We start from the raw sequence: 16,254 nt of genomic DNA, 5'->3' as shown, positions 1-16,254 counted from the left end.
ACCATAGCCCCCATTTGCCCAAAACTGGAGAGGAGCAGAGGGCAATGAAGAGTAAAGCTGCCAGTTTTTAATGTTAAGGTGTGTCATTAAGTGTCGTTAGAGTGCATGTAACCTCAATTTGTATACGTTTGACCTGTCAGATGAGTCCAGTCCACCACGGGACAGAGGTACTTGGAAAATTGCCATTCCAGGGATCATAAGGAAGCCATTTGAGAAAAAGACTCCAGCTGGCATCACTTTTGGTGTCCGACTTGATGATTGTCCATCTGCACAAAGTAACGAGGTGGGTCTGCTGTGTTTCTACAGGTTTTTTTTGTTTTGTTTTTTTAAAGATGGGCTCATTATCATTCAGATGAAGATGAAATGTGTTTCTTCCAGACAAATAAAATGCATCTTTACATCCACTTTGAATCACTCATTCACTGGAGCTAACAGTGTGTGGTGTCATTGATCGATATGGTTCATGCTGTTGATTTTTTTTTTTCTTCTTATGTAATTTGTGCAGAATGTTCCTCTCATTGTGGAGGTGTGCTGCAAGGTTGTGGAGGAGCGAGGCCTGGAGTACACAGGAATCTACAGGGTCCCTGGGAACAACGCTGCCATCTCCAGCATGCAGGAGGAGCTCAACAGCAAAGGCATGAATGACATCGACATCCAGGAAGACGTGAGTGACTGACAGTCAGGTTGCACAGTACAGCGCACCACTTCCCTGACAACATCTTTGAACTGTGATTGATTCGTACTGCAAGAACTGCATTAACCTGAAGCTGCCTTGATCTACTCTGCAGAAATGGCGGGACCTTAACGTCATCAGTAGTTTATTGAAGTCCTTTTTCAGAAAACTTCCAGAACCTCTGTTTACAAATGGTAAGACTAAAGTCATAAAGAATACATTGCAAAATCTCTGGGATAATGTCGTTTTTCCTGTGCGGTTATTCTTTTTGCAATTGTAAGTTGAGGTTTTCTGGATCTGTTCACAGAAAAGTATGCAGATTTTATAGAAGCCAGCAGAATAGAAGACTCAGTGGAGAGATTAAAGGAGCTCAAGAGGCTGGTGAGTGAAAGATCAAATATGAGGAACCTATTTGAACAGTTATTACCATAAAGCATTCTCCTCATCCTGAGCACTGGCCCCCTGTTTGGTCATTTCCTCCAGATCTGTGAGTTGCCAATTCATCACTATGAAACTCTGAAATTCCTTTGTGCTCACCTCAAAAGAGTTTCTGACAACTGTGAAAAGAACAAGGTATGAGCATCAACAGGATCTCTGTGTTAATGCCGTTAGTTAACACCATGCAGTGCGTTCAATCCTGTGCTAATCCAGTGTCTCTGAGGATTATGTCATTAAATGTGACTTTTACCTTGTATCTATTTAGATGGAGCCTCGTAATCTAGCTATCGTGTTTGGCCCTACCCTGGTCAGAACCTCTGAGGACAACATGACTAACATGGTTAACCACATGCCAGACCAGTGCAAGATAGTCGAGAACCTTATTCAGCAGTTTGACTGGTTCTTCGCTGATGATGGTGACGAGGACCCTGTTGTATGTAGCATTTCTTTTTCCTTATTTTATTCGATGGAAATTAAATGAAGGGTCTATCAGTTCTGTGGATCAGTTTAGTTGTTGATTTTGAAAACATGCAGCTACAGTGTTTATGGATTACCTTTAAAATGTAAAAATAGAATTGAACAACTTGCACATGTCATAAACCCAGATTTTATTTTACAATAGAAGATAGAAACCCTATTTTTTTGCATTGTGTTAAGTTACTTTTTACTCTTTTTTCCTTCCGTATGTTGCTCCAGACCACAGCGGAGCAAGAAAGTACAGTGCAGTCTCAGCCTGTGCCCAATATCGACCACCTGCTCTCCAACATTGGGCGGACTGCACCCTCTCCTGGCGAAGTCTCAGGTAACTTAGCAGCAGTGTTTTTCACACTTCAGCATCAGCACAGCAAATTTCTGCCATAGCAGCATTAATATTTTTCCTTAAGATTATAGTAGATTAAAAGAGTTGTGTGGTAAAGACCTATTTAAGATTAAATGCTGGTAGAGTGTCAATTGCAAATGCTAAAAGTACGAGCACCATCCCTTGTTTTTCAGTTCATATGCTTTAAGCGAATACTAAACAGCCAAGTTTTATTTGTTTCTGTTAAAGCAAGTTTTGTTTAGTTTTTTTCAGTAACTTTTCAGTGGATGCAATGTTGCGCTTCAGCCACTGGAAAATTGTTGAAAAATGCCTTGCAATCATTTAGTTTATTTTTTGGGATAAAAGTCTGTTTTGTTTGGATGTTGATGTTTATTTGCCCAAAATTAAACTGTCCTCAAGTTTTGTTTTTGTTCGTTTCTTTGCTTTACTCTTCTTTTTTCTTTTCTTTTCTTGCTCAAGTCATTTTTTTCTCCCTGTGCTTTACCTGTGTTGAGACGACGACTCCTTTTCTTTCAGTTCTTTTCTTCCCCTCCTCCTCGTCTCTCACATAATCCCGGCATGTTCTTTCCCAAAGAAAATCTAACAAACAAAACGAAACAATGGAAGTTTTAACCCTTCTGACCTGTGCCCTTCTGTGTGTAGTGTGTTGTTTTTCTCCCTTATCCCTGTCCAGCACTCACACATTACCCAATCTTGACACAGGCCAAGTGGGCGGCGTCTATCACTCGATGATGTCACTGATGGACTCTGTTTTGTCAGTGATGGACAGCTGGGACTGTAGGAAGAAGGACGAGTGTTGTGCCCAGTGTAGCTGCCTAGTCTGCAGAAACCCGCAGCTCTTTTAAATTTGGGCGAAAGGAGGAAAAAAGATAAAAAAGAAAGAAAGAGAAGTCGATGTTTGTCATTTTTCCTGTGGTGTGCACGTCTCATATTTAAACCAATACCCTAAAATGAGGGCATACAGAGCGATGCTGCTGTTCTCTCTCTGAAAGCCCTTCTGCTGTCTCTTGTTGTTTCTTAAGCTGATCGCAAGGACAAGTAGCATGGTACGGTCAACCTCAGGTTCTCTCCCGGTCATGTGGCATAATCTGTCATGATGTCTGAGGGTGGGGGTCGTGGTGTTGGGACTGAGCTGGATGTTCCCCAGCACACATGCGTTTACACACAAACAAAAAACACACACAGCCACCTCCCAGGTGGAGTAGTAGTTAGGAACTTACTGAAGCAGAGGCACTCAGGCTTTCAGCTAGCACTGGATGGAGTTCCCGTTAGGAAGATGTAGTGTTTTTTTGTTTTTGTCTTTTATTTGTTGTCTGTGATGTCATTCTTTCAAAATCTTCAGTATTTTAAAATGTCACATCGTCAACTACAGACCAACATTTTCTCATATCTTGTAACATAATGTCACAGCCGCATGTCTCTCTCCCAACCATGCTCTGCACACACACAGACACACCCACAAATACACACCAAAATTTTAACCTAACTTAAAACAGCATTATCATAGTGGTAGTCCCATTACAACATGGGAACTTTTAGGAGTCGTAGGAATCGATTATTTAGTCATATGATAAAGGTTTTTATTGGACTCTGTGCAGTCATATGAAAAACTAAGTACAGCCCATAATTCAGTAGCTTTTAGAACCACCTATAACAGCAATAACTTGGAATAAAAAAAGATTTCTCAGACTTCATCAGTCTCTGACATAACCGTGGAGGAATTTTGGATCACTCCTTTGTGCAGCATAGCGTTATTCAGTTTGTGTGTTTATTTATGTACAGCTCTCTTAAGGACCTGATTTGCTGCTGGATCATTGTCCAGTAGTTTTAGCTCGTCTTTAGCTATCAAGACAAAAGGCCTCACATTTGAGTTTAGAATACTTTGATATTCAGAGGAGTTCATTGTCTGCTCTATGACTGCAAGGTGCATAGTCTGTAAAACAAGCCGAGATCATCATCCCTCAACCACTGTGCATGACAGTTGGTTTACAGTGTTTGCGCTGATATACTGCCTATTGGTTTTCACCAAATGCATTGTGTCCAAACATCTCCACTTTGGGCCTGTCTGTCTAAATAACATTGTTTCAGAAATCTTGTGGTTTGTTCATATGCAGCACTCCTACCTTAAAAGCCATACCCATTTAGTCTTTTTCTGTTTTTTTTTTATTCTCAGATACGTTAAAACTTTATGAGACCTGTAAAGTCTTAGATGTAGCTCTTGGGTTTTTTGCAGTTTCTCAGAGCATTGCACGGTCTGGCCTTGGGATGAGTTTGTTGGGAATTCTGCTCATAAGAAGATTGTCTGTTTTGAGATTTATTAACAAACACCTGAATGTTCCAGGGTAGCAAATTACCAAACTTCTACTTTTATACAGATGCTCACCACATATTGATATTTTAAAAAGTGCAATCGGTTAGCACCACCTAGCTGCTTCTGTTCATTTTTATTCCATTTGAAGCAGTAAGGGTGTACTTGGTTATTCACTGGACTGCAGAGTCAAAACGTTTTTACATGCCTGTAGGAATATTAGAAAACAGTGAGTTTCAGGCCAGTGACAAAATGTATTTCAGTTCAGCTTTATTTATTCTGCAGTTTAAAGAATACACAGCGATGAACAGTTTAATGTGTAATAAAATCTATAAATAGGTAAACCTGATTTAAAAAAAAAAAAAAAACACCCTCAACATCGGAAATATATGGTCATTAAGTTCTGAGCAAATCTTCCTATTTTTTATTTTTTTTTAAACAAGTAGTTGACAAATTTAAGTCTTGCACTCAAAGACACCTCACAGCGCCTCCTGTTTTTAAAAAACGTATTATTGAATCAAGATGCCACATCTCAAATCTTTGCTACAGCGTTAACTCACACAGGATTCATTGGAAGTTTTGTTTTGTTTTGGTTTCTTTTGTTCCTGCATTTAGTTCCTGCGGCTGCATTATTTCTGTAAAAAGCCTGCTTATCTTGCAGTATGCATGATTTGAGTCAGAGAAAGTCTTGCAAATGTTTTTGGCTTTTTATGTCTTTTATAGTGACAGGCTACTTGTTGAGGGAAATGTAGAATTTCATGCAGCTTGGAGTAAGAGCAAGTTAGACCAAAGTTTGCCCGCGGCAAGTTGTGTCAACCACAAAACACACTCACTGGTCTGTTCAGCTCAGGCCCCTTAAGTCTCTCAGTCAGAGCAAACTCATCACTCCCTCTCCTCTGTGACGTCTTTGAGTTGGGAAAGAATGCCCACAGCTGGTTGGTGGCTATATGTGATGCTCTGTGACTGGCGTGTTTGTTCGTGATGTGCCGTCGATCCATCGATACTCGAGCATGAGCTGCTTTTCTGTGTCTTGGTTTACCGCCAGGTTCTCACTTCCTCGCCCCTCATTATTCATCTCAGGCCTCTTCTGCTGCCGTCTCCACTTTTTCATATACCGCTTAGCTTAGCTACACCTCTCTCTCTCGCGTGCTCTCTCTCTCTCTGACCAAATTGTATCATCTGCTTTCATGTAACTGCTCTCATTAAATCCATTGTATCTTGTCACTTTCACTCTGAGCAAACTTTGAATCTGCCTCTTCTTTCTGTATATTGTCTGCTTTGAGACTGTCCTTAAGATGTGAGACTTTTACTAATGAATCTCTTGTTTTTAATGCAGACTCAGCATGTAGTGAAACCTCCAAATCAAAGGTAATGTGCTCCTTTGGGTTTCTGTTTTCTCATTCATGTGTCTAAGCTAGTTTTATGGTCTGAAGTCCAGTTTTAATGTTTTAATGCCATTTTTAATGTGTGTCATCAGGGCTTGTGGGGATCAGGGAAGGATCAGTGTAGCAAAGAATTGATTCGCTCCTCCTTCTTCGTTAACCGCAAACGCAAGAAGCCCAAGGAAAAAGTTCAGCCTAGCAGTTCAGATGATGACCTGGACCCTGTGTTTACAAAGAAGGAGCTACCAAAGGAGAGCCAACAGCATCCTCTGTGGTCCCCGCACAGTCGGACCGAAGAGGAGGAGGAGGAGGAGGAGGAGCAGCAGACAGATGAAACCAGCGAGAAAGAGAAGGAAAAGAACAGTTCTGAGGAGCAGCTGGACAAAACCAACAGGAAAGAATATCTTTCTAACAGCTCAATGTCACAGCCCTCTCCCTCCCTGCCTCCAAAACGCATTTCCTCCAACCTTCAGACTGGATCCCCCTACCCCTCTCCTACACATTCCCCAGACCTCAGCTACCGTATGCCGATGGTTCACCAGTCCTCTTTCACGGACCCGCCATCAAACTATGATGACACGGTGTCTGACCTCGGAACGATGAACAGCACCAGCTCTCAAGCATCAGTGCCCAGAATGAGGCGTGGCAAGACGGTGGGTGCCCTGGGAGCAGAGATGTGTCCCAGCGGGCTGGGAGCGGAGGTTTGCTCCATTACCTCAGACTACTCCACCACATCCTCCATGACTTTCCTGACTGGAGCTGAGCTCAGCACCCTCAGTCCCGAAGTGCAGTCTGTGTCTGAGAGCAGGGGCGGAGAAGATGCTGATGATGAGAGAAGCGAGCTCATCAGCGAAGGAAGGGCAATGGAGACGGACAGCGAGAGTGACCTGTCAGTGTTCACTGTGGGTAAAGCCGACCAGCGAGAACCGCAGGAAGTCCTTCGACCCCTCCCCTCACACAGACTCATCGAATGCGACACACTTTCAAGAAAGAAAGCCGCCCAACAGAAAACCAACAGCGAGTCTTCTCTGGACGGCGCTCGTAGCGATAAAGATTCCACTGGACCGTCACGCTCTTCGGGGTCAGTTAAGGGTCGTTCCACCGCAAGCCTCAGCACTGCGTCCCGGAGTGAGCTGGACAAAGGAGAGCCCACGTGGAAGTTGAAGATCACAGACAGACTGAAGGTACGCATGCGAATGTCTGTGGATGACATGTTCGGTGTGGGCAGCCAGAGGATTCAGTCCTCAGAGGGCCGCAGTAAGAAGAAGAACATCAGACGCAGACACACGATGGGCGGGCAGAGAGACTTTGCCGAGCTGTCAGTCTTGGGAGACTGGCCGCAGCAGGTTCACATCGGCTCACGGTCTGAGCTCTCAGCTGTGGACCGGCTGAAACCTAAGTGCAGCTCTCAGGACTTCTCAATCGGGGACTGGATCGCCCGCGAGCGCCACCGATCCAGCAATCCCGAGGTCAGTCTGGACTTCTCTGAACAGCAGAACCCCAGAGCCTCGTCCTCTTCTGAACCCCCACATCATCCTGCTGAGGCGCTGAACGGGGACTTCCCCCAGAGCAAAAATCTGAGCCTCTCGGCCACCGCTCACCCACATAAACTCACCAGTTCCCAGATGGTCCATTCGCGCTTCTATCAGTACCTGTGAGAGCTGTGTGTGCGTGTGGCTGTGTGTGTTTTTGGTCTGTCAGGTGTGTCTCTGTATATGGGAGTCTGTCAGTGTAGTGTCTATTGTGTGACCAATGTCTAGTGAATGAGCATGTAGTACAAAAATGTCTGGCGTGTGTGTCTAAGTGGTGTGTGTATGCTTGTGAAAAGAGAATTACTGCACACAGGAATTGTTGAGCTTGCTCATGTTTAAGGCATGGAACAAAATGTTATCTTTTTTTTCCATTTTGTTTTTGTTTGTTTTTTCTTTTTTATATTAAAAATGACTTTGGGATGGCCCAAGAGGAGGATTTCAACCCTCCTAGTACAAGTCCCAGATGTGCTAACGATCGAAAGGACCTGTTGCCCGTGAAACGAGTCTGAAGTACGTTCAAGGAAGTGTGAACACTCAATTTAAGATTGTTTAAAGGTTTAGCTAAGTGGCTTTAAGGATGAACTGACTTAGGATGAATAGGAAGTAGTGGAAAAGTGCAGATTTTTCGTATTGCAGAGCAACTATTTTTGCGTAAAGAAAGTTACAGTGTTCAAAGTCGGTGAGTCTGTCGGTAACCAAATGAAGAATGTACAGACATGCTTGCTGTAATACTGACTAAAAGCTTTAGATGCTTGTGTTTCATTCTAAAGTGTACATATCCCTATTTTTCTGTGTACTTGAATTGTGTTTTTTGGTACTGTGTGTGTGTGTGTGTGTGTGTGTGTGTGTGTGTGTGTGTGTGTGTGCCTGCCTACAAGCCGTCTGCTGTCAAAGGGGCCTTTCCAAAGGTACAAAGGTGACAAGGAGACACTGGTCTTATGCAAATGGAAAATATAGTTCATACTCATCCCTGCTGTGTGGTTTAAAGAGCAGTGAACAACAGCCCTCTGATGCAAGCTATGTTTTAGTGTTCGGAGTTCACACGTCTGTCCGCGATTGCAACGAAGAGAGAGTTGGGCAAAGAAGAAAATGGGTAATCGAACCAGAAAAATCAAGTTTTCTTCACTAAAGAAAGTGCCTCACAATGAAATGTTAAGGGTGCCATATTGTCTTTGTTGAGATACACGAAGATGTTACTGTGAATGACATTTTTACTGTTGACTCTCAGTCATTCTACAGGTTAAGAAAATGCCGAGCTTCCATTCCTTAGGCATTCCACTCTGGTCTTAATGTTTTATACATACTTTATCCTGTTTTTTCATTTGTTGTTTTTTGTTTTTTTTTAATTTTAACAGAACTTGAATTTTAAATATTCATTGTAAAATAAGTAACTTAAATGTACATATAAATGCCATGTTTTAGCTGCTTTATTTTTCATTTCCATCAGATTGCAAGTTTAAGTACAGTATTGAGAAATGACAACAATGGCGATGATGAGGATGATTATCTCGAGGCCTGTGTGGGTGTTGTGGGCAGTTTGGTACTTCTCTGTGATGAGAGGTTCCCTGCAGGAGGAGGGCACTTCATTGAGCTGGATTGTTTGTATCAGTGCAGTGTTCCTCTTGATTGTAAGGGGGTGTGCACAGACTCCTGAAACACTGGAAATAAAATTTTGTCAATGGCAAATATCGATTTTCGCTTTCTTACCCCCCTCTTCACCACTTTGTATGATGGAAGTGAGATGGGCCAAAGCACTGAAATCTTTTTAAAAGGGGAAAATGCAACTTAAATAGTTGTGAATATGTTTAAGCTCTCAAATCATTTTAAGTATGAATCAATATTAATGATTACATTTAATCCTAATCATGTAGCATTAAAACATTTGTCTGAAATGTGCCTTTTAATTGGGCCGCTCACTACAAACTCACCATGTTTTCCTTCTGCTGCTGTTTAGCTGTCTGCATTGTTTTAGTGCAAGTTATCCAATTTTGCAGATATTGGCTGTAGAAATGTCCCGCTTCTCTGGAATGTAATGGATGTAAAGGGCACATGCTCTGCTGTGCACAGAGCTTCTGAAAATAATGAACAATGTTTAAGCAGGAACTGTGTTCATTTTACTGCATTTATCAGGCAGATCAGTGCATGAAGAAGCTCTCATTTTTAGTAGTTTGTAGGGAAAATGTTTCCTACAAAAAGAAGAATTGGTACCCCCCCTTTTTAAAAAAAAAAAAAAAAAAAAAAAGACATTGCATATTTTTCTTCTTTTTTTGCATTTTTGCATTTGCAGTGAACTTGTACAAATGCATTCAGTTGTCAAACTTCACAGAGCTTTTTTTTAAGATGGTGATTTAGCATGGAGCCCGGTTGGTATTTGTTTGCTTATACAGCTATTTCCTGGGTTAGCACACTAACCCAAGTAAAATACATTTACTGGCCACTTCAATAAGTATGTGTTCAACTGTTTAATCCAAATATTAAACAATCACATAACACAACTCAGGCATGTGGACAGGAATAGAAAACGGGAACTCAAAGATGTGCAGAAGAGCATCTCTGCATGCACAACATGTCCAACCTTGAAGCAGATTGGGTCCAGCAGCAGAAGACCACACCACACACTTTTATAAGCAAAAAACTGTGATGCTGTCATGTCCGTGTGGATCAAAAGGGGCAACAGGTAGTAATGTAGTGGCCAGTAAGTTTATTTCGTACCCAACCTGGTTGTCATCGTTTGCCTTTGTGCTTGTAGTTGTCAAGGTAAGGTCATGAATTAAGCCAAAGAAAAGATAAGTTTCAAAATGCTTTATATACAAGTTGCACATACAACATAAAGACTCAAGATGTTTTATACACTTTGTACATCAGCTGACTAGAAACCACTGACAACAGAAGTGATATGAGGAGAGAGAACACACAAAGTCGTCAAAGTAAACCACAAAATAATAATAAAAATCAGTATAGTTAATTCACCACTACGCCAGTTTGGATGGCAAATATCAAGAAACTGCAAACTAAATATCGTTGGTTTTGTGTTAGTGTAACACCTTCTCCCCAGCAGTCGTACAGTTATCTTCTATTCAGCTCTTCCTAAGTTTTAAATGTGCCCCTTGATTCACACAACGCCTTTTCCATATTAGCTCATTTTCAGTGTCATGTGGGCTCCTAACATGAACACGTCACCCACAGTAAGGCACAGTGACTAAAAGAAAAAAGAAAAGGGTTCATTCGGAAATATGAAGAGGAAAGTTTCACACCATTTTTGTACAGATACATTTTTTTGGAGTACAACACAAGTTAAACATTGTGCCTTTGTTTCGTAAAGCAACTAAAGACTGACGCAGCCAGATAGCCACTCCGACACGGTACAACTGTAAGACACTGAACAGAGAAATTCTGAGAAACAAGTACCAATAATCATACTCATGAACACAATAATCAGTAAGTTAGTTGGCAAGGTTATGAGAAACTGGCAGCCTTTTAAAAGTTAAATCTCAACATGATGAGCCTATCGTCGCAGGTGAGGGATATTTGGTGCCGCGAAGCACTGGATTAATGTGCCTGTTTTGTAATGGAGACGCAATGCCGAATGGATGCTTTGTTGATCCTCTATCAGTCCACCAGAGGGAGCACTAGTCCGTTAATCAGAGAGAGACATGACTGTTCGCATCTGAGATTTATTCAGCCTCTATCTGACTGGTTTCCCTGTCAGCAGCCAGCACGAGATGAGGAGAAGGGATGTAGGCAGAGGCCCTTTTTGCACATGCAGGTGCTGCACTTCATTGGAGCTAAAATCAGATTTGACAGCAGGTGGTGCGGATTTACTGGGATGGAACGAAAAATCTGTTGCATATTGTGCTGTAGTATCTGGCCGGGGCTGCTCAGAGGATCAAAGTTTAACTGTTGTCCTCGTTCTCTTCCTGCTGGTCGTCTATCAGAATCTCTGGTAGCCGGAAACACTCCTCGAAGAAGTTGACCAAGGACTGGCTCAGGTGCTGCTGTGTCCCCTCACCGTGTAGGAAGTGTCCTTCGTCTGGATAGATCTGCAGATAAAGATGGAGAAATTAACAGAGACAGTACGGTGAGGCTGATTTGGTGTCGTTCACTCAAAATCATATTATTATCTTTTTTTAATAATGTTTTTTCATTGGATAATGAAAATGCATTTTCTGAGAAAAAAAATACTAAAGCATAGCGCTGAAGTGTAAAAGAGTGACAAATGCACATAAAAGTGGATGAAAAGAAGTTTTTCTTGGACATTTCAATCATTTTCAATGCAGTCTTTGTACCTGATCATTTTCAGAGTAATGTTGTTTAGTTTGATAAGTCACTTAACACTGAACCATGAATCATTCAAGCATAAAAAAGACACCGAACTCAAGGGATGAACCCGTGTTTACAGAAAGTTAACAGCCTAACAAAGAATAAAAAGGTATCTTTATGCACTTTGTTAATAGCAGCCTGTCGCAAAATTCCATAATTGTTTGCATTTCTTTATTACAATCTATGAAAAATATCAAAGACAACACAGTTTGACTGGCAGAGCTGTTAGATAAATACTTGGCATATCTTAGTGTTGAGTGCTGTGTGAAGTGGAGGACAAAAGAAGACGTGGTAGGCTTTAAAAAAAACAAACAAAAAAAGAGGTCTACAGCAGACAAACAGTATCTGAAAGTCATGTTCTAAAAAATACATGGGAAAAAAATCCAGCAAAGACCCGGCATAGGACCTGAGCGACACATCTGACCCTTCAGCTGATCCATCTACTGTTGTATCTGTTCTCCAAAGTCTCATCCAGAAATGGTCTCAGTGAAACAGTGGCTTGTCAAGAAGCTATTACTAAAAATTACAGGAGGATTTTATTATTTATTTTATCCTTATACACTGTATTTATTAAAAAGCCTTTCTGGCATGTATACAGGCAACAACAACAACAACACTAATTATGATATTGTGGGGAAAAAACAGCAAAACAGCAATATCCGACTGTGCACTGGGACACTGTGCATAAACATAAACTGCATGTAAATAACTGAACAGTTCTTCAATCTGCAAAACTAAGAAAAAGTTATTTGTCAAGCTAAAATGGGAAAAATTAGAAAGAATAATACACAAATTAATCTGAAATGAAAATAACTCTTAGTTACTTCTCTCAAGAGATTTTGAGAGCATTCTTCACACAACATCAGGCCATTTACACACACACACACACACACACACACACACTTTTATTCACACCAGTGATTTCAGACACCGTGGCTCACCTGCAGAGTGTAATTGGCCTTTTCACTGATTAAATGGTTGATGAATTTGGCTGTGTGCTGGAAGTGAACTTTTTCTGTGGTGGCGAAGATGATATTGCAGTTAGACTCTGAGCACGCACATATTTACTGTGGTATTTAGAAAAAAGAAAGCACTGGGTCCTACCATCAGCAGTCGGGTGAATTATTAAGTACTGTTTCTCCAGCAGCTGACCCGCTCTGTGTGCTAAATTTGCCATCTGGAGGAAAGAGACAGAAGGAAATCCACCATGTCATTGACACGTTCTTTTATAAAGACCCCCCAACTCATTGTCTGAGCTAAGCATTCTGAAGCAGAGGAGAAAAAAGGGTGGATAATTTACTGTGTAAACTCGGGAGTCTGTCTTGGCGCCGAGGTATCGCTCCGAAAATGCAGATGCTGCATTTTGCAATAAAGAAAACCAGGGTTAGAAAGATTGGGTACCTTTTAGATCTAAGACTCACTTAGCAGAAGATTTACTGTAAAGTTTTACCATAAAGCTCGAAATCTGTGATGGGGGAAACTGCTGTTCCACATTTAAGTTGGGTAAATTCTTCTGAGCTCAAAAGCAAAGTTGCTAAATAACCACCATAGGCCTGGAGAAGAGGGAGACACAGATACAGTATGTGAAAATAATTTCATGGCGGGCTGTATTTTTATAAAGGCACAGAGGTGAGTAAAGGTTTAACAGTGCATCTGACTGTTATGTCTTCTTACCTTTCCATAAACTCCCATTCGATTCTTATCGATGTAAGACTGTTCGGATATCAGCCTGAAAATGAAAAAAACAACAAACCCCCCCCAACAATAATGAAAGTGACAAAAGCCAAATGACCAAATAGTTTTTTGCTCATTTTTCTGAGTCTGACCTGAGTGCCTCCAGCTGGTCCCTCTCCTCCAGTTTCCCCAGTTTCCTGCGGACCTTGTGGAGGAGGTTGGTGCCCTGAAATCCGCTGCCGTGGCCGTCAAAGCGGACAACAATTGTGCTGAAGCTGCTGACCAGGACGGTGGCCCAGTCCACCTGGAACTGCTCCGTCACCATCTGCCCGCCGGGGGTCCCATCCCTGTGAGAGAAGCACACAGCGTGATGGAAAACAATAAGTTCAACTAATATCTCAGAGCCTGGTGTAGTAGTAGTATTATTATTGGTTGGCACAAAAATGAGAAAATTAATTCCGAAAAGGGAACTTTGAATAATCAGATCTTTTACAAAACACTTCGAAAGAGAATAAAAGGGACACTGTTGAATTTAACAAGTCCAATACAACACCATAACCCCTTAAATATGACCACAAATATTTAAATATTGCAGTTTTTAGACATGTGGAATATAGCGCACAACATTCACATTATTTTATTCTGGAGCAATAACATTTGATTTAGTGATAGAAAATCAATAGGGATTATTTCAGCCTTAGGTAAACTGTTTCCCACTCCAGCTGCTTCTCTTCACCATTAAATGTCAGTAGATTGCAGTCAACTGTATTCTGTTATTGTACCTCTCCCAATTCAAGTGCATATAATCCTAGCTAGCTAGCATGGCCAGAGTAGGACAAACAACAATGGCTGCTGTTCATTTGTAGTGAGTGTAGGCTGTAAGTCCACTGCAACTTCTGTTGATACTGAGGTGAGTTGTTGAGGATATCCTTAATTTTTCTTAGTAAGTGCTGCTGTTTTTGCTGCTGTTAGCCAGTGTTAGTGAAATTTTCTTTGAAGGTTATCTAACATTGTTGGACCGAGACACTTAAAAAATGAAACGCTCATATGATTTGAGAATTTAATCAAACTGGTTATCACAGAGAAAGTTTTTAGGACAGTTGAGTCAAACATTAGCTGGTGTAATGTTAGCTTATAAGCAGCTGCTGTTATTGCTCGGCTGTTGTAAGCTGTAATTGTCAGACATGAGAGAGAGATGATGAAAATATACAGGTAAAGCAATTAATACATAGTTATACATAGTTAGTTACAGTAAGGAACTAATTTCTAATCTTTAAATTAAATGTCACTTATAAAGTGTACTACATATGAGGCTAGTCTTTAGCAGCATACATAAAATGCGATTAGACGGAACGTATATGTCCATCCTGTCAACTGGATGTCCACTGGATTCAAGATGACGGGCAACATGGTGACGTCCACAAACCCACTGCTATGTATTTTAATGTACTGCTAAGCTTAGTTTTCTTGCTTCTTACACACTAATCATTGCATAGTTATGAGTTAAATATTCCTTTTAAAATGATGTACTGTACCTTTAAGGAATAAAGACTCCTGTTAAAAACTGATGGCAAGAGTTTGAAAAGGTAAATATTTATCAGCTCGAAATGCACACACACACACACACACACACTCAGCTCATGTAGAAAAGTTATTTATTATCCTATAACAAGTCAGGCATTTGAAATAGTTATCAGTGTTTTGTTCATTCATGTTGTTCCCAGAGTCTGATTTAAATGCTTACGGCTAGACTGAAGCCTGAAGAATCACTTCCAAACTAGGGAAATGGGATCGTTTGGGCAGAATTTAAATGAATACTGGCCTCGTAAAAAAAAACAATGACGTGCATGGCCGGCCTAGGATGCAATGTTTTGGGGTTTAATACAGTACTAAAGGTGCAGTACTAAAATGATGCACTAAAGTTCTCCTTTGAACATTAAGTAAAGTCAGTTTTAACTGCAGAACTTATGCTCACCAGACACTTCATTAGGTACTAGTACTGGGTTGGTCTCGATTTCTGTCACAGCAGAAATCGAGACCTAGTTTCCTGACATCTGATGTCAACAAGGCATTTTGATCCAGTGAACTGCTACTCACTGGGTATTTTCTCTTTTTCTAACCATCCTGACCACACATAATATTTATACTCACGCTAGCAGCAGTAATGGATAGGTAGCTGTTTCTACAAATCCAGCTGGCTTCAGAATCTGCATCGTCAGAGCTAGAACAGAAAAGACAGGATCAATGGGAATCTTATAACACAGACCTTCCTATTTCTTATCAAATTACAGTGTACAGTTGTGGTCAAGACTTTACAACCACTCATCATCACTTCTTTGAACTACTCTTTCTCGAGGGGTGAATAATTGTACATCATACATCTTTAGTGACTTTAGAAAACAATAATTAGGTGCACGTTGGGTTACACAGAGGCACACTTACTGTAGCCTTCTATGTCAATGGTTTTGTACTCCACTCTGGGCATCTGCATGTTGTTGTGTGTGTTGTTTAGTCTTTTATTTGTCTCCACGTCAAACACCTCTGCAGTTCAAGAGAAAAAACAAATTCTCAAGTCCAAATGTATTTATCATTAAACATATTTGTAGACGTGTTGTAGACGATGCAGGCGTACACTTACTCTCTTTGTCCTCAGTTCTATAGACAGCCACACTCGGTATATCTGGTCCTACAAAGAACAATGCAGGGAAAAATGATCAGCTAACGGAAATGTAATAATAGAAGTTATTGGATAAGCATGATAAAATATCACATAACAAGATGCTGATAAAAGGCTGAAATGCCTCCAGGAAGGCAATAATAAAGCCACTGAAACCCAACCCTCTGTAGCAGAATAATCTTAAAACAGCACTCTCAGCCAGCTCTGCAGTTAATAATCTACCTCTGTCCCATGAGGAAGTATCTTATTATTTCACGATGGAGCTATTCTCCAAAGATCCAATTAATGAAGAAAGCCACTGGCACTTTTCCTCTCCGATGTGATCCCCTTAAACAAATCAGCTTCCATAGAAACCTTGATGATGTTGTCCAGTGTTGAAGCCAAAAAATGTCATTGTATTTTTCTGCCGGAGTGTCTCTAAGGAACACAA

General features: G+C 41.0%; 2 protein-coding genes across 9 annotated transcripts in view; one reads left to right on the top strand and one right to left on the bottom strand.

The window, feature by feature from the left end:
* The window catches only part of arhgap21b (Rho GTPase activating protein 21b), a 37,621-nt gene extending 28,782 nt beyond the window's left edge, over window positions 1-8,839 (top strand). For all 5 annotated transcript variants that reach the window (XM_086270917.1, XM_086270916.1, XM_086270914.1 and 2 more), the window contains 9 exons: window positions 141-283; window positions 506-664; window positions 789-867; window positions 981-1,054; window positions 1,157-1,246; window positions 1,377-1,544; window positions 1,808-1,913; window positions 5,576-5,607; window positions 5,717-8,839. In XM_086270917.1, the coding sequence (XP_086127043.1) occupies window positions 141-283; window positions 506-664; window positions 789-867; window positions 981-1,054; window positions 1,157-1,246; window positions 1,377-1,544; window positions 1,808-1,913; window positions 5,576-5,607; window positions 5,717-7,279 (2,414 nt within the window). In that variant the 3' untranslated portion in view covers window positions 7,280-8,839. The remainder of the gene's footprint in view (window positions 1-140; window positions 284-505; window positions 665-788; window positions 868-980; window positions 1,055-1,156; window positions 1,247-1,376; window positions 1,545-1,807; window positions 1,914-5,575; window positions 5,608-5,716) is intronic.
* Window positions 8,840-9,940: 1,101 nt separating this feature from the next.
* The window catches only part of LOC147308396 (A-type potassium channel modulatory protein DPP6-like), a 97,238-nt gene continuing 90,924 nt past the window's right edge, over window positions 9,941-16,254 (bottom strand). For all 4 annotated transcript variants that reach the window (XM_086271988.1, XM_086271989.1, XM_086271986.1 and 1 more), the window contains 10 exons: window positions 15,786-15,833; window positions 15,590-15,688; window positions 15,299-15,368; window positions 13,300-13,494; window positions 13,148-13,202; window positions 12,924-13,026; window positions 12,774-12,829; window positions 12,578-12,650; window positions 12,415-12,488; window positions 9,941-11,193 (listed from right to left, as the gene is read on the bottom strand). In XM_086271988.1, coding sequence (XP_086128114.1) covers window positions 11,047-11,193; window positions 12,415-12,488; window positions 12,578-12,650; window positions 12,774-12,829; window positions 12,924-13,026; window positions 13,148-13,202; window positions 13,300-13,494; window positions 15,299-15,368; window positions 15,590-15,688; window positions 15,786-15,833 — 920 coding nt within the window. In that variant the 3' untranslated portion in view covers window positions 9,941-11,046. The remainder of the gene's footprint in view (window positions 11,194-12,414; window positions 12,489-12,577; window positions 12,651-12,773; window positions 12,830-12,923; window positions 13,027-13,147; window positions 13,203-13,299; window positions 13,495-15,298; window positions 15,369-15,589; window positions 15,689-15,785; window positions 15,834-16,254) is intronic.

Source organism: Aulonocara sp. 'chitande type north' Nkhata Bay, linkage group LG18 (assembly GCF_057382095.1).
Source record: "Aulonocara sp. 'chitande type north' Nkhata Bay isolate Kocher_YH1m ecotype deep benthic linkage group LG18, A_spYH_male_GT1.1, whole genome shotgun sequence".
Taxonomy (NCBI): domain Eukaryota; kingdom Metazoa; phylum Chordata; class Actinopteri; order Cichliformes; family Cichlidae; genus Aulonocara; species Aulonocara sp. 'chitande type north' Nkhata Bay.
Note: the sequence above shows the minus strand (reverse complement) of the source record. Positions and strands in the feature narration are given on the sequence as shown.